The 25,358-nt window shown below is 42.9% G+C and overlaps 2 protein-coding genes across 2 annotated transcripts; both read left to right on the top strand.

The window, feature by feature from the left end:
- The first annotated feature begins 6,837 nt into the window (after positions 1–6,837).
- On the top strand, positions 6,838–7,320 carry LOC141589923 (uncharacterized). The gene has a single exon (XM_074410544.1). The coding sequence runs from the start codon at positions 6,838–6,840 to the stop codon at positions 7,318–7,320; it is 483 nt and encodes a 160-aa protein (XP_074266645.1).
- A 12,185-nt stretch (positions 7,321–19,505) lies between these two features.
- On the top strand, positions 19,506–20,090 carry LOC141589922 (uncharacterized). Its single transcript, XM_074410543.1, has one exon. The coding sequence runs from the start codon at positions 19,506–19,508 to the stop codon at positions 20,088–20,090; it is 585 nt and encodes a 194-aa protein (XP_074266644.1).
- The last annotated feature ends 5,268 nt before the right edge of the window (positions 20,091–25,358 follow it).

Genomic DNA, 25,358 nt, shown 5'->3' with positions numbered 1-25,358 from the left:
AAGGTCTCGAAACGATTAGAGATGTTCGGAGTCGCCACCAAGCATTTGTGGGATGCTTGGAACCCGTTCGAATCCACTTTATACCTAGGTCAACCAAGGAAAAAAGCGGTGTTTGACATAGGTACTAAAGATAAGGACTCGTCCCCCTTTTAGCATTCTATGGCTAAAATGACTCTCGTACGCCCTGGATAAGGCCATCCACTATCCAAGGGTTCTGAGTAAGGGGTGAGGGTATGTATTGGGAAGCCCTTTAATCGGACACCCAATCCCGCCCGCGTTAGCGGCCTCTACTGATCGATCGTGGTTTTTTAAGTGCAAGAGTTGGTAAAACGGTAAATGCATGAATGCGCATCCAAAAGTCTTAACCTAACATATGATCTTTCTAAGTCGGTTCGTTAATCCAAATATCAAGCGTAAGATGTCAACTTAGATTTAGATTGATTTGCATGTGAGAACGGAAATTAAACATCCATTTACCAAGTTCGGATTATGGTGCTTAACACGATTCCATTGTTTTGAAAAAGGGTGTCAAATGACAAAATGTAAAAACACGTAAACTTGTCAATCTGATCCGTCACGTATTAGGATAAACCGTAATCGGGATCGTCCTAGACAAATGCTAAAAACGAGACAGAATAGTGCCAGGCAGCCCCATTGGGGCGCGAGCCTATTGGCGAGGGAAGGAGGTCTGCCCAGGTTTTAAATGTGAAAACAGGAGGGCCTCTTCGGGCGTGAGCCATGGGGCGGACCAAGGGGTGTCTCCTGGTTGTTAAAAAGGTTGTTTAAAACCGTTTTTTTGTGATTAATGATTTGCAAGTATGATTTGCATGACTCAGAATAATTACTATTATATTAGTAATATTCGTTGTCGGATTTGCAAGTTTGAAAAGCATAATAAAATGGTAAAAAGAAAATGTTTGATTTGAACTAAGTATGTTAAGTTCGATTATTTGTAATTAGTCAAGTTTATCAACGTACTCGGATTAAACCGACATGGTATAAAGAACCAAGGATGATTATGAATTATGACTAATATATTTACAAATGTAAACAAATGAGAAAAATGGTAAATAAAATAAAAGGGGGTTAAAATACCCATTAAAATGTAATTAACCATAAGGTCATCGAGTCACGGAATAAACCGTCATGGTATAAAGAACCAAGGATGATTTTTATAATGGTCAAAATATGTTCATCATAAAAATGAATTAAAATAGTAAATAAAAGAATAGAAATTCCTTTAAAATGTAATTAACCAATTAATATCACCGAGTCACGGATTTAACCGTCATGGTATATGGAACCAAGGGTGATTATGATTTATGGTTAAAAAGTTTGTCATAGAAATGGTTTGAAACATTTGAAATGGTAAAAACCGATTACAAATAAGAAACGAAATAAAGAGGAAAGACGAGAACAAACACGGATGAGTCTGGCCTGGACACTTACATGAGGAGCGAGCCTCCCTGCATAGAAAGGAGCTCCTGTCTCCGGCCAAAGCTCGGTTTTGGCTCGTCTAACCTATATTTGAATCGTGTTATGCATTGTTCATGCTTATAGACTCATAAAAATAGTAAATACATGAAATAAAGTAAGATGTTTACAACCTCAAACATACGTATTTTGATGTTTGCGTGGTAGACGACTTTAGAGACGGTTTTCTCGTTGTGACTACTCGCGATCAAAGAAGTTTAAAAAGAGTCCCTTAAAAAAGGATTCTGTTTTAAAATATGAGTTGAAAATATGTTAATTAAAACATGTTGATTGATTAGTTGAGTTGGTCGAATGGGTCGGTCGAATGCACGGCGACGGTACCAAACAATATGTGTAAAGCTTGTGTTTACGATCGGTAGGTCGTAAACACGTGTCGATTTTGTGACTTAGGAAGCCGGGTCTAGAAGTTTAAGGGATAAGGAGGGGGCAGACTCTCGCATAATTTCTCAAATGGGGGCATTTAAGGGGTATTTATAGGAAAATGAGTGGTTGTGTGAGTTTTGAGTGACGTGGCCACCTGGGCTGCTCAAAGAGGCGCGAGCCACGTCGCGGGTCTTCGAGGTGTCTTGTCGCTTTCACACAAGAGCAATCATGATTTGTTCTATCCTAGGATTTGTAGTCATATGTTTGGTACTTGACCATTCATAAATCCGGGAAATCTTAGCATAGAAGGCTTTGAATGTTTGTTTTTTTGTGGTTGACTCGGTTTGACTCGTTGTTGGACTCGGGATTTGAATTTTTGAGTCGGTTTTTGGTTCGGTGTCGGTTTTGACTCTAGTTAGTGTCATTGCGACCCCGTCGTCGTGCATTAAACACTCCAGGTATTTTTGAAATGTTTTATTTTCGAAATCGTTTTAAGTTTTCCGACGTAAAGTTGCACACAAATTGTCGATCAAACGCCGCGACTTCAAAACATGTTATAGTCCGATAATCATCGGGTGTTTGTTGGAGTCTCAGCAGATACTGAGTATTTACAGATGACTTAACGGGGCTGCTAGATGGTATCTGATATAGTGCTCATTTACACCAACTTTTCTTCCTATTTTCATGCGTTCCAACTCAATTCGAGTCGGTTTTATATGTCTTGCATTGCATTTTGTACCTCGACTCCCTAGTCTATTATATTATGCCCGTCTTGCAGGTTTTGAGGCGAAAATAGAGGAATCGGAGCAAGAGAGACGATTTAATAGGCTAAACTTGAAGAAAGGAGGAAAGAATGCTGAGAAGAGCTCCCAGCCGGTAGGCCGATAGTCGGTCAGTCGGTTGGGACTCTCCCTACACTTAGCACCAAGGAATAAGGGAAGAAAGTTACAGCGAACTCCCAGCCGGGCAAGGCACCGGCAGCCGGCTGGGAGCACAAAAAGAAGGAAGAAAGAAGAGGAAGTTCCAGCGAATCCCAGCCGAGCATGGAACCGGCAACCGGCCCACCGGCTAGGAATGCAAGCTGAAGCACAAAATTCAAATGGAGAAGGGTAAAAGTCAAACGAGATCCCATCCGGTGGACCACCGGCAGCCGGTCCACCGGCCAGATACACCTGATAACATTTTCCAACTTCAATTTCTTACAGCGGATTCCCAGCCGGTCAGGCCACCGGCAGCCGGACCACCAGCAGCCGGACCACCGGCTGGGACTACCTTTTCCGCATTTTACCTTTCTTTGTAATTTCCGACCTAATTTGGGTGTAACCTATAAATACCCCTCCATTAATCATTTGTAGACACAACCCTAGATCTGAAACTTTCTCCTAATTTATGCAGTCTTTCCCTAATCAAAGTACTAATCTTTCCTTAATCAATATTAATTATTTAGTAAAATTAGCTTAGTAATAGTTATTATCAATTGTTTACATTTAGTTATTGGGTTGTATTTGGAAGATATTGAAGAATCTCTTCCTTAATTCAATAAAAGTTGCAATCTTTCCTAATTGTTGGTATAATTCTCTTCTTTATTTACCTTGTTTATTAAATAGTTTACATTCCCTTTTGTTACTTATTAATTGTTCATCTTTATAAAATGTTTGTTGCCATGTTTGTTTGCTTTTGTCCAATTGTTCACATTTGCTTTGTAAGCATGTGTGAGTAGTCACCGACTAGGGTTTAGGGGGAACCTAAGTGAAGGTTTAAGTTAATAAAATGGGTTGTTAATATGGGTTTTTGGGTGATAATATTAGTGTTCATAATCATGCATATAAGGTGTTTGTTGAAATGTGTGTATGAGAGTTCATGCTTTTCTACAAAGTTTGCTTAGCTTCCTCATGTATGAGAGTCTATGTAGTTGCCTGATAGTTTATTTATGATGAGATAGGATGTTCAATAAAGATTTTGTGTCCATCTTGAGACGAGTTAAAGAAATTAGCTCACTTTCTTCACTAATATTTACCCGGAAACCATTTGACACCCATTGTTAGCTAACCTTGCTTAGGGGAACCCGACTACCCTAGTCACTTAATCTATTGTTTACACATCTCGTTATTTGCTTGCTTTAGTTTATAATTAGTTCCTAGAATTCAATCTATCTCCACCTTTTTTTACTAAACTAAGACCTAATCAAATTATCGTGTAAGCCCCCGTCATCCTTGAGACCGACACCCTAATTATACTACTTAATTTGGGTTTATTAGAAATTGTTTTTGATAGTAGGAATGACGACTAAAATCTCTACTCATCAAATGGCGTCGTTGCCGGGGATGGCGTTAGGCTATACTTAGTTTGTTAAAAGTCTTAGTTTTAGTTTTAATCTCACTTGCTTGTTTGCTTTAGTTGTTGTGTGCTTCATTGTAGAGTGTGTGATTTTTGCCTTTCCCTAGTGTGTAAAAACACTAGGAGACTAACGGTTTATCGTGTGCATGCCAAGGAGGAACCATCAAGCTTTGCTCTTCAATCCCGACCCCGAGAGGCTCTTTCGAACCTTGAGGACAAGGACTCTTGCAAGAGTTAGGAACCCTCCTCAAGCAAACATAGACCAACCAAACTTACTCACTCTACCAATCATTGAAACCATAACCCAACTACAACCAAACGGCACAATTGAGACTCCAATAGAAAACCTATTTCACAACCTTCAAATTCCAACTACACCTCAATCACCACCCCCTCAAGTACCAAATCCACCACCACCAATGTCTTTACGCGACCATAACCGCCCCGACCATAATGATGCTTTTAACCTAATTAACTTTGGTCCCTTGGCTCCAAAAAATTTCGAAGTGCACCCCGCCCAAGTGGGATCGATAGAGAAGGATTGTTTTGGTGGGAATGCCGATGAAGATGCTCATGCCCATCTTAGGAGATTCAAAAGCAAGGTGGGCATGATGAAGCAAAATGGAGTGTCCGAGGAAACTTTGAGGTTGATATTATTCCCATTCTCTCTAACGGGGAAAGCGGGTCGTTGGTTGAATGATCATCCACCGGACACATTTAACACATGGGATGCTTTAGCCAAGGCATTCCTAGCAAAGTATTACCCGACATCTAAGACCTTTCTTGCTCCGGAATGAAACTCATACTTTCCAACAAGAATAAGGGGAGTCCCTAGGTGAGGCATGGGATAGATACCAAGATCTCATTGCTAGTTGTCCTTACCATGGGATCCCAGCTTGGTACATTACTCAAACCTTCTTTCAAACTTTGCTACCTAGGACCAAGGACATGGTGAATGCCTCCGCGTGAGGGGGGGTTTGACCATTTGGGTGATGATGAGGGCACGGCTCTCATTAAAAAGATGGTAGACTTGGAAGCCAACTACGGTACAAGGGGCAACGTGCTTAGAAGGAATGGTCGGTATCCGAAGGAAAATTCCACTACTTCGAATGCCGAAACCAATGCCAAGCTTGACTTACTCACCAAGCAACTTGAAAAATTTCAAAGGAATTAAGTTCATCAAGCAACCACCTCACATGGTCCACCCATGGAAAAGGTAGACCAAGTTTCATCTTGTGAGCTATGTGGGGGAAATGGTCACACTTTTGACATGTGTACCTTATAACTATAATGTGGGGTACGAGGAAAATGTCCAAGATGTTAATGCCTTCCAAATCTATAACAACAATACAAGACCACCACGACCACCCTATAACAATCCCAATGTCTATAACCCAAATATCAACTTCTATCATCCGGGTTTGAAGAATCACCCCAACTTTAGCTACAAGAGCACCAATGTCCAAAACCCACAACACCTTCAACCACACATGCCCAATAACAATCCACCCGGATTTTCCAAACCTAGAGTGGGTATCCTAATCAAAGAAATAACACATGAAATCAAAACCAAAACTTTGGGAACCAACCTCAAGGTTACCAAGATTTTGGAGGCAACCAAAGTAATCAAGGGTTCTATAAAGGGAACCAAATCAATCAAGCTAATCAAGGATTTGGGTAAGGGTTTCAAGAACAAGGTCAAGGACCAAACTTCAACAAAAATGGCCGTAGAGGGAATTATCAAGGTCCCAACACCCGGAATGACTATGGGTTCCCTTTACCCATAGCCAACCAACCTTATCAACAACCCCTAGGTGACGCCTCCCAAAATGAACTTATGAGGGTGGTGAAGAACATGTAAATGCAACATAGCCAAGATTTGGCTAATTTCATAAAGGCTACTCAACAATAAAATGCTAACCAAAGACTTGCCCAACAAAAGGAAATAAGGGAAATGGAGGCCCGATTGGCCGGCCATGCTCTTGCTAACCCCCATAGGCCACTCGGTGGCCTTTTAGCTCAAGGGCAAAGCTTCAAGGACGCTTCAACTAGCCACCAAGCACATGCGGTGATCTTGAGAAGTGGAATAGAGCTCGAAGATACCTACAAGCATCTTGGGATAGAGGTTGATGCGGATCCCAAGAGAAAGAGGATAGAAATGAATGGTGAAAGGGAAAGCCCACCAATGACACCATCGGCACGGATGAGTGAATCTAAGAAAGGGAAGAAGGCTTGTAAAGAACCTTCAAGTGGGAAAATACAAGTGGAAAGGGAAGTAGACGGTTTGGTTTAATATTTACCTTATGAGGAAGAAAGGGGCGAAGATGCTACCGAGGAGGTGCTCCTACAACCCACCACTAAGGTAACAAAGAATTTGAATCCCCCGAAGGTAATTTCCGATTCTCGACTTGTTTCCCATATTCCTTACCCCTCGAGAGCTATAAAGAGTAGGGAAAACTTCAAGTATGCCAAGTTTTGTGACATGCTTGAGAAACTCGAAGTAACCCTACCCTTTACCGAGGTAATATTGAACATGCCAACTTACACAAAAATTTTAAGGATATCTTGACTAAGAAAATAGTCTTGGGTGACCAAGAAATAGTGGCAATAGAAGAAGCATGTAGTGCTCATATCCTTAACAAAATGCCCACTAAACTTGGTGACCCAGGGAGCTTTTCAATTCCTTGTGTAGTTGGTGGTGTCCCTATCTCTAGAGCTCTTTGTGACTTCAGAGCAAGTGTGAGTGTCATTCCTCTAAAGGTTGCAAAGAAAATGGGCATTATTCATAGTCTTGCTCCCACTACTATGACCCTCACATTGGCGTATAGGTCCGCCAAGCGCCCTTTGGGGGTGCTTGAGGACATACCCGTCAAAGTTGGGAGGTATTTCGTCCCGGCCAACTTTGTTGTCCTTGACATCCTGAAGGATAGCCATACCCCCATCATCCTAGGCAGGCAATTCTTGGCTACCAGAGGAGTACTTATTGATGTGAGAAATGGGCGGGTAACCTTCCGGATTGAGGGTGACAATGTCGAATTTAACCTTTCAAATTTGATGAAAGGCCCCAAAGTTCATAGAGCGAATATTGTTGAAGTGATTGATGAAGTAGTTGAATTGGTGGCTTGAGAAGAGTCGGAAATGGAAGAGGTCTTCCAAATCTCCCTCCTTGATGAGGAAATGAAAGAAGACCATAAAGTCGATGATGAGCTCTTGAAGAAGGTGGAGGGACTTCTCCCTCCAAAGGTACAACTCAAACCTCTACCTCCCTCACTCAAGTATGCCTTTCTTGGTGAGGGAGAGTCTTATCCCGTGATAATCAATGCCAACCTTAGTGAGTCTCAAGAACAAAAACTTTTGAATGTCTTGAAAGTTCAAAAAAGCTCACTAGGGTATAGCATTGATGATATCAAGGGAGTGATGCGTGTCATTTATATGATGTTTTACACCTCATTTTACACGCTTTTCAGAGCTCATTTGTGTAGTTTTATGCTACTATTTGCCCCATTTCGTCTACTTTCGTATTTTTATGTAATATTGCAGATTTATGCGGAAATGAGTAGATATTGAGCCAAATCCGTCCCCGAGTATCTTGCATAGCATTTGACGTGAAGTACTTACTCAAGGAACGAGCTTGGTGCGCATTTCGAGGCCCGAAAGACAAATCCACGAGAAGTTAAAAATGGATTATCAGCTAAACCAGTCGATCGACAGGCCCCCTTAGTCGATCGACCAACCCACGACAAGCAGAAGCTACTATATACTGCAGCTCAGTCGATCGACCGGTCACCTCAGTCGATCGACCACACCGCTACTCAGACGAGAATTAAAAGATCGAGAAATAGCAAGCCCATAGTACATTAGGTTTTAGAATAAGAACTACGTTGTATTCTATATAACGTAAGCTAGGTTATTCAGTTTTGGCATCTAGTTTTTAGCATACAATTCTTAACACAATTAAACATTCATTTGTTAGATTATTTTCCGTCAATAAAGTTACTCTTTTGCAATCGATTTTTGGATCCTTTTCTCTGCAATTTCGGTATTTCCTCTGTTCTTATTTCAGTTCCATTGCCTTTTTATTGTTCATAGATATAGAATTGCTAGTTAGTATCCAAAGCCAATTATCGTTTATCGCTATTTGTTATTTGATTACTTCAAACATGAATTCAATAGCTTATTTCGTTATGATTATTGTTGTTTTTATCAGTATCATGAGTAGCTAAATTAATTGTGCTAGGATGTAGGGGAATTATAGTATAGGCGGCATTAGAATTAGGGAGCCCTAATTGCGTGTTGGTCGATCGACCACCCTACCCGGTCGATCGACTGACCTCGTGAGTTTTATCTCGTTTTAATTATTTTAATTGTTATATTTGACGAATCGAATGCATGCGACTAGTTGAATGCTTGGTATAGAACTGACCCATTAGATCGAAAGATAAGGAAGGTTATTAGACTACCAATTAAAATGACTAAACTTTGCTGAGATCGAAAGATAGGTATCGTTTAGATTTTTAGTCACTTTTCAGGACGAAAGTCAGTATTAGTGGTATTAGGGACCTGTAGCAAGATTGAAAGATGCTGCTTGTGAGAGTGGACCGAGAGGACCTCTTATTTTCCCGTCTCACGAGATTGATTTAGGCCTACCTAATTTGCTGCCGCCAAAACTGTAGTGAACCGACCATCCTTGCACCCTTTTTATATCTGTTTTTATCCGTCTTTTTAGTTTTTTTTTTGTCTTTTATCGCCCTTAGCTATAGATCAAATCAACTCAAAACCCCCCACATTTCTGTTACCTTAGACCGAAATTAAACAACTAGAAATTACGTCTGCCTCTCTGTGGTTCGACCCGACTACCGCTAGCTGTAGTTGTAGTTGGAGATTATAAATTTATTTTTGACACCTCACGACGGGTATCAAATTTTGGCGCCGTTGCCGGGGAGGCAATTGTTCTAATTTTTAGTTGTTTTATTTTAGTCTGTTTCTTAGTTTAAGGGACACTCGTTCCTTAAACTGTTCTCACATTCCTTTTGTAGTTTCTTCTTATGTGCAGGTCACAGGGTGGTGAATTAGTACCGTTCAATCCTGAGATTGAGAAGACCTTGCGTGAGTTGAGACGATCATCTAGGATATTGCCGACAGAGGAAGAGCTGAGTACTCTGTCTAGTTACTACGAGAACGAACTGTTCGAAGAAGACCCACCTACATCTCCTACTTCTACTTCTTCAGTTGAGACAGTCACATCTCCGGAAATTCCAGTCATGGCTGAAGAAGCAACTATCGCAAGTCATTCTGAGCCGACAGCTACAAATCTATACAAGGGGTTCGAATTACCTGGAGCTGATAGGAAATTCGAACCGAAGCCTTCCTATATCAACTTAGTTGAGAGGAACCAGTTCGAGGGTGCAGCAAATGAAGATACAACCAAGCATATGGAGATATTTATCGATTATTGCTGCTCTATAACCCCACCGACCGGTGTGACCCAGGACCAGATAAAGGATTCTATGTTTATATTCTCACTCCGTGATGCTGCAAGGGAGTGGTACAGAGATCTGGATCGAGCTGCTCATGAGATCACCGACCGGAATTCTTTGGCCCTGGCATTCTACAAGAAATACTTCTCTGCCTCGAAGACAAATGCCATTAGAGCTCAGATCACGAGCTTTAAACAGGGACCTGATGAGAACTTTCATGAAGCATGGGTCCGTTTCAAGAAAAAGTCAGTGCGAACCATTCCGCACCATGGTTTCGAAAAATGGAGTCTTTGCAATCGCCTATAACGGGCCGTATGACGATCAGAGGGCTATTTTGGATGCTGCAGCCAATGGCCGATTTGCTGAGAATATGGGAGAGACTAAGGGGTGGAAGATCAATGATGACTTAGCCACCCATAAAGCTGAATATGAGAATTCGAGAGGCAATCAGAGGAGGAGTGCTGAATCCCCTTCTGTAGCTGCATTAGAGGCTCTCACAGCGAGGTTTGACAAATACGAGTTGGGAGGAGCTTCAAAAGGAGGGATGTATCATGTGAATGCTGTTTCAGACGGTCCTTTCGTCTGTAGAAGATGTGGAGCTTAGGGACATGTTTCAGAAAATTGTCCTAGTCCCTTTGAGTCTTGTGCTGCCTTTCAACATTACAGGCAGACAAACACGTACTATGAGCCGAATGTCCACCCAAACTTGAGGTGGAGTAGCCAAAATGTCCTGAATCCGACTCAACCTCCACAGCAGCAGCAGCAGCAGACTTATGTGCCTCCTCATAAGCAACAACAGTTTCAAAAACCTCCCTATGTGCCGCAGCAGCAACAAACCCAAAATTCCGACTTTGTTAAGTTGAAGAATATGTTGCAAAAGGAGTCCCAAGCTAGTGAGGCCGGAATGAAACTGCTAGAGAGCCAAATTGCTCAATTGTCTAGCAAGAATACCACTCGAGCTCTGGGACACTTACCGACTCAGACGGATCAAAAGGAGACCCTTAGTGCCATCACTTTGAGGAGTGGGTCCACCCTGGAGGAGCCTGTCATGGTCGAGGACGATGCTGCAAAAGACGAGGCGGAACCGAGTCAAAATAAAGCTGGAGCGAAAAGTGGAAAGAAAAAGGCGAACAGCAGGCATGTCAGTCGATCGACTGACATACCCGGTCGATCAACTGAGGTGCAACAAACAGTAGCTTCTGGTCCTGTTCAAGTCAGTCGATCGACTGACCATACCGGTCGATCGACTGAGATTGCTGCTGATAGTGAACCTTTTCGTCCTCTAATGCCCGATAACTTGAGGGATCATTTGTTTCGGGGTACGACTGCCCCGAAAATATTGAGGCCAGACCCGACTGCTGATGGATCTGTTCCGGTTTCGAAGTACGACCCTATGTCAATTAATGGTTCACATTTGAGACGGTCTGAAGAGGATTCAAGCTTCAATAAGGAGAAGGTGGTGGATTTTCAGCCTAAATCCACCGACGCCGGCATGCGAGATTTAGAGGAGAGGGCTAAGTTACTTCTTACAGCCCCATATCCAGAGAGATTAGTGCCGATGAAGGAACAGGTATCTTTTAATAAATTTGAAAAAGTTATTCGTAGCTTGAATGTACAAGTTCCTTTTCTCGAGTTAGTAAACCAAGTGCCTGCTTACACTAAATTCATGAAACAACTTTTGTCCAAGAAGCGGTCACTTGAAACTGTGCATATTGTCTCACTTACTAAAGAGTCATGTTCTTATATGACCCACACTGCACCCCATAAGCTAGAAGACCCAGGTAGCTTCTCCGTTCCTTGTAGCATTGGTACCTTTCCTATAGAGAAAGCCTTATATGACCTAGAAGCCAGTATAAGTGTAATGCCCTTGAGTCTTGCTAGAAAGCTCAAATTGACTAGGTTTGCAGTGACCGACATGACAAGATGTGATGGGATCGAATCATGGTCCACCAATAGGAGTCTTAGAGGACATCCCTGTGCAAATAGGGAAGTTTTTCTTCCCTGTTGACTTCGTGGTACTAGATATGCCCGAAGATGCACACATACCTATCATACTAGGTAGACCATTCCTGCACACTGCTGGTGCAGTCATAGATGTTGGTTCGGGAACTTTGACCTTCAAAGTAGGGAAGCATTCCTTTGTCTTTGCCCAACCTGGTAAGAAGAAAGACCCCATGTGGCCTGTCACTTGCAATACGGTTTCTGAAAAGAAATCTTATTTTATACTTCCTGATATGCCTGTCTCTATTCCTACTTCTGTTGTGACACCTCCGCCCCAGACTGGGAGCAAAAAGGAGGACGAATCTGTTGTTTTAGACATTGCAGGAGCTGGTTTGGGAAGGAAGAGCCGTACGTTGCTCCAGCTGTGAAGGAGCCAATCATTTCACGAGGCGGTCTTGGATGCCTTAGCTATGTCACTGATGAGGAGGTTGATGATGAGCCGGTCAAAGCAACGGAGTCTGATTTGGATTCTGACGAGTATGAAGAGGTCATTGAGTGGGAAGATGCCCGACATGTTGATCCGTTGAGTTTTGTGGATGCTGAAGTTGTGAAGGGTGCAGCTGAGAAGATGAGCACCGTTGAGGCTACCTCTTGTAGCCAGAAGCCAGTCAAGTGGGCCATACCGTGGCCATTCTTGATCAACTATTAGTTGATCACATGCTTTACAAACAGTTTTTTTTATTGCTTTTAGACTCTTTTTATTGCTTTTGTGTGCGCGAGACTTCGCATTTATTTTTGTTACTTAGGATTTTTAAGCACTTTAGACTGTACTTTGGGTTTTGCGCAATTTTGGGCGCGTATTATAGTGCATTTGCAGGTTTTTAGACCTCAGGAGATTAAGTTATTGAGCAAATACGAAGAAATCAGAAGTTACAGCAGTATTTTAAGTCGATCGACTGGTTTGTATGGTCGATCGACTGGTCTGCAGTTTCCAGGAGCTACTGTTCCTTTCACCTTGGTCGATCGACTGAGTGATGTGGTCGATCGACCGCCCTGCACTGCTGTACCTATTCACGACCTCTCCCCTGCTGTGTTTGGTCGATTTACGGAATTAAGGGAGTTTTCTACTCCACTTTATTTTCCGTCATATTTCTGATTTCTTCCATTTTCTAAATTGTGCACATAATTACCGCTTCAAAATTGTTTTCTCGGACTTATGCGTGGTTCTTTTGTCTTTTCAGGTACTTATTGGTAGCACTGCTAGCTACTGAAATCTACTAGCTCACGCTGGTTTGGGGAGGTTTCCTTTTGCTGCGTTTAAAGTCTTGTGAGTTCCCAAGTTTTACTTCTTGTCATATTTATCTATTTTATCGCAAATTCCCGTTTCTCTTTTCTTTCACTACATGATTTTGCACAATGGGGACATTGTGCTATTTGGTTTGGGGAAGGGTTTTGCGTCGCATATCATTTGCTTGTATTCACGTTTACATTTTGTTTTGCATTGTTTTTTTTCATTTCTCATATATAAAAAAAAATATATATATTGAAAAATTTCATCAAAATTCAAAAATTTGCACGTTTAGTTTAGCATATAGGTTGAGTCGGAACGGTAGTATTTCAATGATGACATTGCATTTGCATCTGTTTTGCCTAAGCCTTGCTAATTAACATGTTATTAGTAGAATCAATTGCATAGTCTACGAGTTTTCGTTAAAATTGAAAATTTTCATCAAAATTCAAAAATTTGCACGTTTATTTTAGCATATAGGTTGATTCGGAACGGTAGTATTTCAATGATGACATTGCATTTGCATCTGTTTTGCCTAAGCCTTGCTAATTAACATGTTATTAGTAGAATCAATTGCATAGTCTACGAGTTTTCGTTAAATTATTTGCTGAACTTGAGACTTGACTTTGATTTTTGGCAAACTACATCATATTTCTGAGATTTAGAGCTTATAACTGGTGTCTTCTGTGACCGGTTTATTAGGAATGTGAGTAGTACTCCTTATGAGGCATGTTACATAAATGTGCATAAATATGAACTTAATCTGCTTAATACCTGTATGCATTCGGTTTGTGGTTTGTTGACACATGTGGTAGAGGTTTTCCTTTATTCATTTTTTGCCCATAAGCGCCACACTGCCAAAAATAGCCTTTTTGTCCCGTTAACTACATCCTACATATAGCCTGCCCTTGTCAAGCTAGTAGTTTACGTTTTTGGGATTGTTACTTCGTTTTTAGTGGTATTTGCTCGATCGAGATGTTGTTGGGAAATGAAAAGAAGGAAAGAAAGAAATAGAAAAGAAAAAGAAATAAAAAGAAATAAAAAATGATTCGAGAAAGAAAGAAAAAACGAATGCTGTACTGTTCATTGCGGTCGATCGACCGGCATCACTGGTCGATCGACTGCAGCCCGAGACAGAAAAGAAAATCAATTCGCATAATTCAAGCTTTTATCTTATGGCAATTTTTGCTCCCATGTTGCATTAGTATATTATGGGGAGTTCATTGATTACTATTATTTTGGAGATTGTGAGATCTGTGCTTTCTAATAGCACCGTTTTATTGACTTATGAGCAAGAAGTTGGATGTTGCCATATGGTTCCGTTTGGGTACTAGCTTGATCACCTGTACCTCCACTTTTCCATAATTGTTTTGCCTCTTCTTACCCATACCTCACATATCCCATATATACCTCGGCATGTGTCATGGTCATTTGTTGGTTGGAATGCATATGTACGGTCATAGAGATTACTTTCGTATTATACTGCAGACATGTTCGTATAGGTCGTAGTTAGGTGAGTGTCACTACAAAATGAATTCTTTCTATCCTCTTATATATTCACCTGTGCTTATGTGTGATATGAGCGACCCGCGAGAGTCCAATTTGATAAGTCTCTATAGTCGGCGGTTCAGCAGTTTTTAACGACTTCATAATTCGTTTGCATGATTCGCATTGCTAATTAATTGTTAGTTGTTGCATTAAAATGGTTTAGGCTTTACATGTTGCAATTCGCTCTGAGATTGAACTCGTTCCAATAGGTCATTAGATCGAGTCTAGTTCTTGCTTGAGGACAAGCAAGGATTTGGTTTGGGGAAGTTTGATGCGTGTCATTTATATGATGTTTTACACCTCATTTTACACGCTTTTCAGAGCTCATTTGTGTAGTTTTATGCTACTATTTGCCCCATTTCGTCTACTTTCGTATTTTTATGTAATATTGCAGATTTATGCGGAAATGAGTAGATATTGAGCCAAATCCGTCCCCGAGTATCTTGCATAGCATTTGACGTGAAGTACTTACTCAAGGAACGAGCTTGGTGCGCATTTCGAGGCCCGAAAGACAAATCCACGAGAAGTTAAAAACGGATTATCAGCTAAACCAGTCGATCGACAGGCCCCCTTAGTCGATCGACCAACCCACGACAAGCAGAAGCTACTGTATACTGCAGCTCAGTCGATCGACCGGTCACCTCAGTCGATCGGCCACACCGCTACTCAGACGAGAATTAAAAGATCGAGAAATAGCAAGTCCATAGTACATTAGGTTTTAGAATAAGAACTACGTTGTATTCTATATAACGTAAGCTAGGTTATTCAGTTTTGGCATCTAGTTTTTAGCATACGATTCTTCTTAAATTAAACATTCATTAGTTAGATTATTTTCCGTCAATAAAGTTACTCTTTTGCAATCGGTTTTTGGATCCTTTTCTCTGCAATTTCGGTATTTCCTCTGTTCTTATTTCAGTTCCATTGCCTTTTTATTGTTCATAGATATAGAATTTCTAGTTAGTATCCAAAGCCAATTATCGTTTATCGCTATTTGTTATTTGATTACTTCAAGCATGAATTCAATAGCTTATTTCGTTATGATTATTGTTGTTTTTATCAGTATTATGAGTAGCTAAATTAATTGTGCTAGGATGTAGGGGAATTATAGTATAGGCGGTATTAGAATTAGGGAGCCCTAATCCCGTGTTGGTCGATCGACCATCCTACCCGGTCGATCGACTGACCTCGTGAGTTTTATCTCGTTTTAATTATTTTAATTGTTATATTTGACGAATCGAATGCATGCGACTAGTTGAATGCTTGGTATAGAACTGACCCATTAGATCGAAAGATAGGGAAGGTTATTAGACTACCAATTAAAATGATTAAACTTTGCTGAGATCGAAAGATAGGTATCGTTTAGATTTTTAGTCACTTTTCAGGACGAAAATCAGTATTAGTGGTATTAGGGACCTGTAGCAAGATCGAAAGATGCTGCTTGTGAGAGTGGACCGAGAGGACCCCTTATTTTCCCGTCTCACGAGATTGATTTAGACCTACCTAATTTACTGCCGCCGAAACTGTAGTGAACCGACCATCCTTGCACCCTTTTTATATCTGTTTTTATCCGTCTTTTTAGTTTTTTTTTGTCTTTTATCGCCGTTAGCTATAGATCAAATCAACTCAAAACCCCCCACATTTCTGTTACCTTAAACCGAAATTAAACAACTAGAAATTACGTCTGCCTCTCTGTGGTTCGACCCGACTGCCGCTAGCTATAGTTGTAGTTGGAGATTATAAATTTATTTTTGACACCTCACGACGGGTATCAGAGAGTAAGTCCAAACTTGTGCATGCATAGTATCGTGTTAGAGGAGGGAAGTCAACCTAAGGTTGATGGTCTACGGCGAAAAACCCCAAGATGGCCGAGGTTGTAAAAAATGAGGTTTTAAAATTGCTTGAAGCGGGGATTATTTACCAAATCACCGATAGTAAGTGGGTGAGTCATGTCCATGTAGTACCCAAGAAAGGTGGGGTGACTATGGTGGAACAAGATGATGGGACTCGCATACCTACTCGTCCAGTGACCGGATGGCGAATGTGTATTGATTATAGAAAGTTAAATGCCGCCACCCTCAAAGACCATTTCCCTATCCCCTTTATCGATCAAATGTTAGAAAGGCTTGCGGGGCATGCTTACTATTGTTTTCTTGACGGATACTCTAGATTTTTTTCAAATACCAATCCATCGGGAGGACCAAGAGAAAACAACCTTTGCATGCCCCATTGGAGTTTATGCTTACCGCAGAATGCCATTTGGGTTGTGTAATGCACCCGGCACCTTTCAAAGGTGTATGATGCCAATTTTCTCGGATTTTCTTGAAAAGAGCATGGAAGTCTTCATGGATGACTTTAGTGTCCATGGAGACTCCTTTGACCATGGACTTGTTAATTTGACAAATGTTTTGAAGAGGTGTAAAGAGCACAATCTAGTTTTAAATTGGGAAAAATGTCATTTCATGGTTGAAGAAGGGATTATGCTCGGTCACATTATCTCCAAGAGAGGAATTGAGGTTGATGGAGCCAAGGTGGCGGTCATAGAAAATTTATCACCTCCCTCAAATGTGAAGGGGGTGAGGAGTTTTCTTGGCCATGCTGGGTTTTATAGGCGTTTTATTGAAGACTTTTCAAAGATTGCAAAACCATTAACCTCACTTCTCCTCAAGGATGTGCCTTTTGTGTTCGATGAAGTTTGTCTTGAGTCATTCCATAGGTTGAAGCAACCTTTGGTCTCGGCTCCTATAATTCGGGCTCCGGATTGGAATCTTCCGTTTGAGTTTATGTGGGATGTTTGGGCCTAATTCTGCACATTGGGCCTAAAGAGGAACGAGTCCATCAAGATTTATAAGTAAATTGGGCCAAGTAAACTAACGTCCGCAGGGGGTCCACGAGCTGAAGAAGTCAGGGAGATTTCAGGGAGATTAGGGAGAATAGAGTCCTCAATGGCAAATTATTGAAAGAAGTCCAATAAGACTCAAACACGGGCTTCCTTGCCGCACAAGTAACCTAAACCTCACTAGGGTTTTGGGTCCTATAAATAGTCAAGGAGAAGGAGAATAAAGATTCGTTCGAGACCAACATGGAGATATTACACATTGTGCTAGCTAGATCGTCGTGCCACCTCCCTTGTAACAGTCCTCATAATTAAAGCTAGTGAAATCATTGGAAGGGTAACGTCCTTTCTCGCGGTCGTTTCCTACATTGGGTTTTCCGCGTCACCAAATCCCTTGTGTTAATTTTTACTTACGTCTTTTTTTTCTATACTCGGCATTCACACAAACAACATAATTCACATAAAGCGAATAAGACCACTTTAACCTAATTTAACCTAGCTCGGTAGAAAACTACTAAAACAGTTTGACGCCCACCGTGGGGCATTGTGGTCATCATCGTTAATCACTAAGTACAGAATTGACGGAGGCAAACAAACATCAGCAGCCGGGTCAGGGAGCACTCAGCCCCTTATACCACCAAATCCCATCCAAAATCCGGCATCAACGGCTCAAACTCAGTTACCCGGTGTATCAAGAACCACACCCGTAGCGAAAGTCACCTTACCCCCCAGGACCCCCATTGTAGCAGTTCATTCCAAGTCAGACAGAGGGACTGGAAGCCCAAATCTCACCCCACCGCCAAGCCCGACATAAACCTTGCTTAGTGGCATGGAAAACTCGCAAAAAGTAATGGAAAGCATGCGGGAAGATCAAAACAAAGCATAAGCTCAGGCAACCAAGAGGAACAGGGAGATCTGGGCACAGATAGACTTCCTGAGACAGCAATCAAACGCGCCATCAGGAACAGAGGGTGACAACCAGGCCCCAGTAGTGGAATTCATGCAGGGGGCATCAGCCAGCAGGAGTCAACCAAGGAAGATCCCAGCAGAGTTGGTGACCAGATTGGATTTGGCAGCAGTATCAACGGAAAAAAGGATAGTCCCACAGGGGCTAGGATACCTCACGCCAGATAACTGGCAGCCTGCCAGTCGCATAGAAATAGTACCAGGTAACATCCCAGTTAATAATTTAATTACAACTAACCAGACACCTAGTGCATGATCCGTTGGCAGTTCGCAAGTAAGCTGGCATCAGGGGACACTCATGACATCAACCCCATTAGATAGCACAACGCATCAGACAGTCGCACCTCAGACTCAGCAGGTAGCAGACGGCCGTAGCTCAGAACAAGGAAGCCTAACAAACAAGCAGTATCTAGAATTAAGGGAGATGTTGAGCAGAGTCCCAGGGATGCCGCCTCCACTTGAAAAGGCATCGCCTGACAGCTACACTTATTCACCATTTGTAGACGCAATATCAATTGTCGCCATGCCAAAAGGATTCAACAATCCAAACATGACTCTCTTTGACGGTACGACGGACTCCTTCTATCACGTGAGCCAATATAAACAGAAAATGATGACATTAACAGCCATTGGGCACGTGAAAGAGGCCTGCATGTGTAAGGGGTTCTGATCTATGCTATCGGGGCCGGCACTTCGATGGCTCGTAAGTCTACCTAACCGGTCGATATCCATATTTGCCGACCTGGTAAATGCGTTCACTCAGCAGTTCGCAAGTAGTAGGAAGCCGCAAAAGCATGACGGTGACTTGTACCGGATCGTTCAAGGTGCCAATGAGACTATCGGAGAATTTAACACCAGATTCAATAACGAAAAGGTGGCAGTACGGGAGTGTGATGCGTCAACAGCGATGGAAGCATTCATAAGGGGCTTACACCACGAGTCAGACCTATATAAGCAGCTGACTATGCACCCTTGTCATAGCTTTGAAATAGTACAAGAGAATGCAGCAGCTGCAATCAGACTGGAAGAAGACGTGCTAGGTAGAGACAGCATACCAAGCACGCCAAGCATATCCATCACGTAGGCCATAGATAAGTCAAGCAGAAAGCAATCCATCGGAAAGAAGGAAGAGAGATATAAGCCATATGGCAGGGGAGTCAACAGAATCGACAACAAAGAGGAGAATCGGCAACTCCCTACGCTGGCAGAATATGGATTCACAACTGGCGTCGGAGGAATCCTGAAAGCACTCAGAGAAATGGGGGATGGAGTGAGGTGGCCTAGCCCACCAGTAGAAGGGAAGTCATGGCGAAAAGACAACAAGAAAAAGTGCGAGTTCCATCGTGACATCAGACATACCACGAAGGATTGCTACACTCTACGCAGGGAAATCAGGTGCCTGTACGAGCAAGGAGAGTTGAGCCACCTGTTACCACGTGGGGGCGAGCAGCAGGACAAGGTAGGCTCTGCAAAGCCCGCAGCACCACCTACATTCACCAAGATAATAAACGTGATAACAGGAGGCTCAGACTTGAGCAGACTGGGATATTCGGCGGCCAAGAGACATGCTACTAAAACTAAGGGAGACAGGCCAGAGACCTCCTACAGAGCTTCCCATAGTGATCTGCCTGCTTTCGCCTTCGACGAGGAAGACATACACGACAGCCAGGAGCACCACGATGCACTTATCATAACATTGTTAATGGCCAATTGCACGGTTAGAAAGGTCCTGATAGATAGTGGTAGCTCGGTCAATCTAATCATGCTGAAAACCATAGAAAACATGGGGTTCAGCGAGAAAGACTTGCAGAAGAAGACCATCCCGCTGGTAGGGTTCAGTTGAGAAATAGTTAACTCATTGGGAGAGATCGTGATTCCAACATATGCAGGAGGAATCAACAAACAGGTGAGATACTTGGTCATAGATGGACCATCTACCTACAACGTTATTCTCGGGTGACCATGGCTACACCTAATGAAGGTAGTCCCCTCAACATACCATCAATGCGTAAAGTTCCCCACACCCTGGGGAGTAAAAAAGATAGGAGGAGACCAGGAGAAAGCTAGAGGCTGCTACAAAAAAGCATTGAAGTGCACAGCCAGTCCTCCAGCATAGTAATTACAGAAGCAGCGTGTACAGGATGAGTATATTGATCCCCCAGCTGAGGAGCTGGATCAGATTAACCTGGATAAGCTGCACCCGGAAAGAACGGTGTTAATAGGGGCAGAATGCACAGGTGACCTCAGGCAACATCTAATCATATTTCTACAGGACAACATGGATTGCTTCGAATGGTCCCATGATGACATGATAGGGATAGACCCATCTATCATAATATACAAGCTCAGCGTAGATCCAGGATGCAAGCCCATCCAGCAGAGACGAAAAAAATTTGCAGCTGAAAGGAATAAAGTGATCAACCAAGAAGTGGATAGCCTACTAGCAGCGAACAAGATAAGAGAGGTAAAGTATCCTGAGTGGTTATCAAATGTGGTAGTAGTGCCCAAGAAGAATGGAAAGTGGAGAGTACGTGTAGACTTCACCGACCTCAATAAGGCGTGTCCAAAAGACCCCTTCCCACTAACACACATTGCTACAATGGTAGATGCTACAGCTGGACACGAGATGTTAACATTCTTGGATGCCTGGAGCAGTTACAACCAAATCAAAATGGATCCAGCGGATCAAGAAAAGACAGCATTCATGTCTGAAAGAGGGATATACTGCTATAACGTTATACCATTCGGCCTGAAGAATACGGGGTCCACGTATCAAAGACTGGTCAACCAGATGTTTAAGGAGCAAATAGGCAGCACCATGGAGGTATACATTGACGATATGGTAGTTAAGTCGAAGAAGGCCAAGGAGCACATGCGGCATCTGGCAGTAACCTTCAGCACACTAAGAGAGTACAAAATGAAGCTGAACCCCTCCAAATGCACCTTTGGAGTTTCATCCGGAAAGTTTTTGGGCTACATCGTAACTCAAAGGGGAATAGAAGCCATCACGGAGCAGATTAAGGCAGTGTTACAGCTAGAGTCACCAGAATAGCCGGAAGATGTGAAACGGCTAGCTGGCAAAGTAGTAGCCTTGAGAAGGTTCATCTCGAGATCTTCAGACAAATGCAGGCTATTCTACGACATATTAAGGAAGAGCCTGAGATTTGATGGACCGCAGAGCATGAGCAAGCATTCAGGGAGCTAAAGCACTACCTCAGCACCCCACCGTTATTATCAAAACCAGAACCGGGGGAACCAATGTTCCTTTATCTAGCCGTCACGGAGGTAGCAGTAAGCGAGGTTCTAGTTAGGGAGCAGAACAAGGAGCAAAAGCCAGTCTACTATGTAAGCAAGTCTCTGCTGCCAGCAGAGACCAGGTACACATATCTCGAAAAATTAGTACTAGCACTTGTAATTGCATCTTACAAACTGTGCCCTTACTTTGAATCCCATGCCATACACGTTGTGACTACTTACCCGCTAAAATCTATAATGAGAAAGCCTGAGTTGTCACGCAGAATGTCGAAATGGTCCGTGCACCTCAGTGGGTATGATATTAGGTATGATCCGAGAACGGCGATAAAATCACAGGCACTAGCAGATTTCGTCTCAGATTTCAGCCCAGCCATCCAAAATCTGGCAGACAAAGAAATCTTAACCCTCAAAGGAGATAAGGAAGAAGAAGTCTGGCAGGTGCACATTAATGGTGCCTCCAATCAAAGAGGAGCAGGGGTGGGCCTGATCTTATGGTCCCCACACGGGGATCTGATAGCACAAGCGGTTCGTTGTGAATTTAAGGCAACTAACAACGAAACAGAGTACGAAGCCTTGATACTGGGAATACATTTAGCTCTAGAGTTAGGATTCAGAAACCTACAGCTATATAGCAACTCCTTGCTCATAGGAACCATTTGAATGTTGAATATGTAGCCAGGGATTCAAAGATGGTAGCCTACCTGAAAGTAGAAAAGGAGATTAAGCAAAAATTCAAAGATTGCAAGCTCAAGCAAGTCCCCAGAGACCAGAATGTGGAGGCTGACACCCTAGCAACCCTGGGGGAAACCTTCAGGGCAACAGAGCTGACTAGCATCCCTATCGCGCATGTATTGGAACCATCAATCCAAAAGGTAGAAGAAGTAGACAAAGGAGAGCTAGAAGAATAGCCAGAGGAAGCTACAGTTCTGTCAAGTACAGACGACCAGTCAGCTGACCCGGATTGGCGTCTGCCTTACCTAGATTGGCTGAAGCACGGCAAGCTGCCAGATGATAAAAAGGAGGTAAGAGGTTTTAGAATGAAAGCCTCCAGATTCACGCTGATTGACAATGTGCATTTTAGAAAGTCACTGGCAGGACCTTACTTACGGTGCCTTGATAAAAAAGAAGCACATATCGTATTGCATGCCCTCCACAGTGGTGAATGCGGAAACCATGCAGGGGGCAGGAGCCTGTTAAAAAAAGCACTCAGACAAGGCTACTTCTGGCCTACAATGAGGGCAGACTCAGTAGAATACGCTCGAAAATGTGACGCCTGCCAGCGGTCAGCGCCAATGATCCACCAGCCAGCAGAACCTTTGCATCCCATCATTTCCCCTTGGCCATTCATGATATGGGGAATGGACATCGTGGGCCCTCTGCCTAGAGCCCCAGGGAACAGGCTGTGGATGCTAGCAATGACAGATATTTTTCAAAGTGGATAGAAGCAGAAGCATTCACGGAGGTAAAAGATAAGCAAGTCATTTCTTTTATCAAACGTAATATCATCTGCAGGTTTGGTATCCCATCATAAATTATATGTGACAACGGATCACAATTCATGTCAAATGACGCGGAAGGATATTGTGCCATATGGAACATCTCTCTAAAAAAGTCAGCACCCAGGACTCCAAAGTCCAATGGGCAAGCTGAGTCCAGCAACAATATCATCATGGACAATTTAAGAAGGAGATTGGAGGAGTTAGGAGGAAAGTGGGCAGATAAGTTGCCACTGGTGCTATGGTCAGATAGAACTACACCAAAGCAGCGAGAGGCCAAACACCCTTCAGCCTGGTGTTTGGTGTAGAAGCAATAATTCCATCAGAAGTTCTAGTTCAAACCCACATGTATGGATGTATGATGACAGGGGAACTGAACAATGCAGAGATGATCAGAAGCCTGGACACAATAGACAAGCTGCGAGCAAGTGCCAAGATACGGCTGGCTGCCTACAAGCAATTACTCGCTAAAAGCTACAACAAGAACGTAAAAATCAAGCTCCTGGAGGTAGGAGACCTGGTTCTCCGGGAGGTGTTCCAAAACACCAAAAATCGCAAAGCAAGCAAATTCGCCTATAAATAGGAGGGACCACACCAAATTGAAGGCGTTGTTGGCCATGGGGCATACAAATTGATGACCATAGATGGTCAAATCATACACAAACCATGGAACATACTTCACCTGAAGAGGTATCACTTTTGATAACAAATAGAGTTTAGTGTACAGAGTTTTGTATTCAAAAACCCTAAAAAAAACGGTCGTAGGCATACTACCAACTTTGTTTCGCTTCTTTTGTTTATTTACATTTTTTCGAACTTTAAAACTGCTATTAGAGCTGTGTGGTCTGTAGCTAGCTTCCTGGGACTACAATTGCTCTGGAACCCCTTGAGATAGCACCAGGTACTTCACATCGCTTTGATGGATTTTTCTATTTTTTGGGCTTCTTTGAAAATGCTATTCTGCACTCTAACATCAATGGTACATTGAAAGTGTTACTGGCAGAACTGTCAACTATAAACGCGGGGTGATAAAGCACATGGCACTCCAACATGCCTAACCTAATTCTCTAATAGGAGCACCCTCACTAGGCGGCTTGTGTAACATACGAAAGGGAGCCTGGCTGACAGCTTAAAGCTCACCGAGCTACCCCGAATACTACCCCCAAATGTAGCTCTCAACACCGAGTACTCGACACAACCAAGGCCCCAGCATGCATGCACAAACATATGGAGCGCAAGGATCGCTGAGCTACCAGAGTCCTGCAACGTTCCATTGGTCTTAGAATGACGATAAGCTTGCCTAAGGTATGCCCCTGTTGGCTTTAAACATGATGAACACACCTTGCGTCATGAACAAGGTTAAGTAGTCAGTATGCGGCATATGTCTAAATCAGCCATTAGGCTGACACGGCAGCTAGCTAAGTCTAAATCAGCCTTCTCAGGCTAACACGACAAGGTCTAAATCAACCTCACAGGTTGACACTGCCATCTCTATTCAGAACGCGGAATATGTCTAAATCAGCCATTAGGCTGACACGGCAGCTAGCTAAGTCTAAATAAGCCCCTTCAGGCTGACACGATGGGTCTAAATCAACCTCATACGTTAACACGAACACCGCCAACTAAAATCAGCCATTGGGTTGACACAACAGCTCCCAGAGCTAAGTCTGACCACCTATGCAAATAAATCTATGAAATCAATCACGACATAAGAAAAACAACTTGCCAAAATTGCGCAAGGGTCATTTCAAAATATGGCCAAACACGCCGCCAAGGCAAGCACGGCCAAGAGTGTAAAAACGCCACCATGGTGGAAAACAACAAGAGTGTTTGAAAATTCTTAAAAGTCTGCGCCACACAGGGCCAGACCACCAGTCATGAAAAATTAAAATACTTTTAATTAGAGGTCAGGTCAATGACCTCCCTCTCAGGAACATCTCCTGCATTTTCTTGCTGACTCCCCATTTCAGGAATAGGACCAGGTTGCACCTCCACACCACCAGAAGCCTCTTGTACCTCCACAGCAACAACAGCTTCCTGGAAGGAGCCAACCTCCTCAGCACTAGCCTGCTCCATCAACGCGGGGGAGTTCACCTCGCCAACCTCAGGCATCAGCATGCTCAAGTCAGGTTGAATAGGGTAGAGAGTCTCCAGCTGCCTCTCTTCCTCCTCTATGGACTGCAAGGTAGGAGTCTCAGACAGCGCAGTACGCATCCCACTGATCTTGCCCCGCCAGGTAGCATAAGCAACGATATTGGTAATAAGGGAGATCAGCTCGCCAATCTTCTCATCAGAGCGCTTGAGGGCATTAGAAAAAGTATTGCACACCTCTTGAGTGCGCGCCAGCTTGTCGGGTTCCT

The sequence above is a fragment of the Silene latifolia genome, chromosome 7 (genome assembly GCF_048544455.1).
Source record: "Silene latifolia isolate original U9 population chromosome 7, ASM4854445v1, whole genome shotgun sequence".
In the NCBI taxonomy this organism is placed as follows: Eukaryota; Viridiplantae; Streptophyta; class Magnoliopsida; order Caryophyllales; family Caryophyllaceae; genus Silene; species Silene latifolia.
The sequence above is the reverse complement of the archived record's forward strand: the minus strand, read 5'-3'. Positions and strand labels throughout refer to the sequence as shown.

What these genes read in the sequence shown, in the direction of transcription:
- LOC141589923 (XM_074410544.1), top strand. Translation starts at nt 6,838, where the DNA reads ATGCCCACTAAACTTGGTGACCCAGGGAGCTTTTCAATTCCTTGTGTA.
- LOC141589922 (XM_074410543.1), top strand. Translation starts at nt 19,506, where the DNA reads ATGGGGGATGGAGTGAGGTGGCCTAGCCCACCAGTAGAAGGGAAGTCA.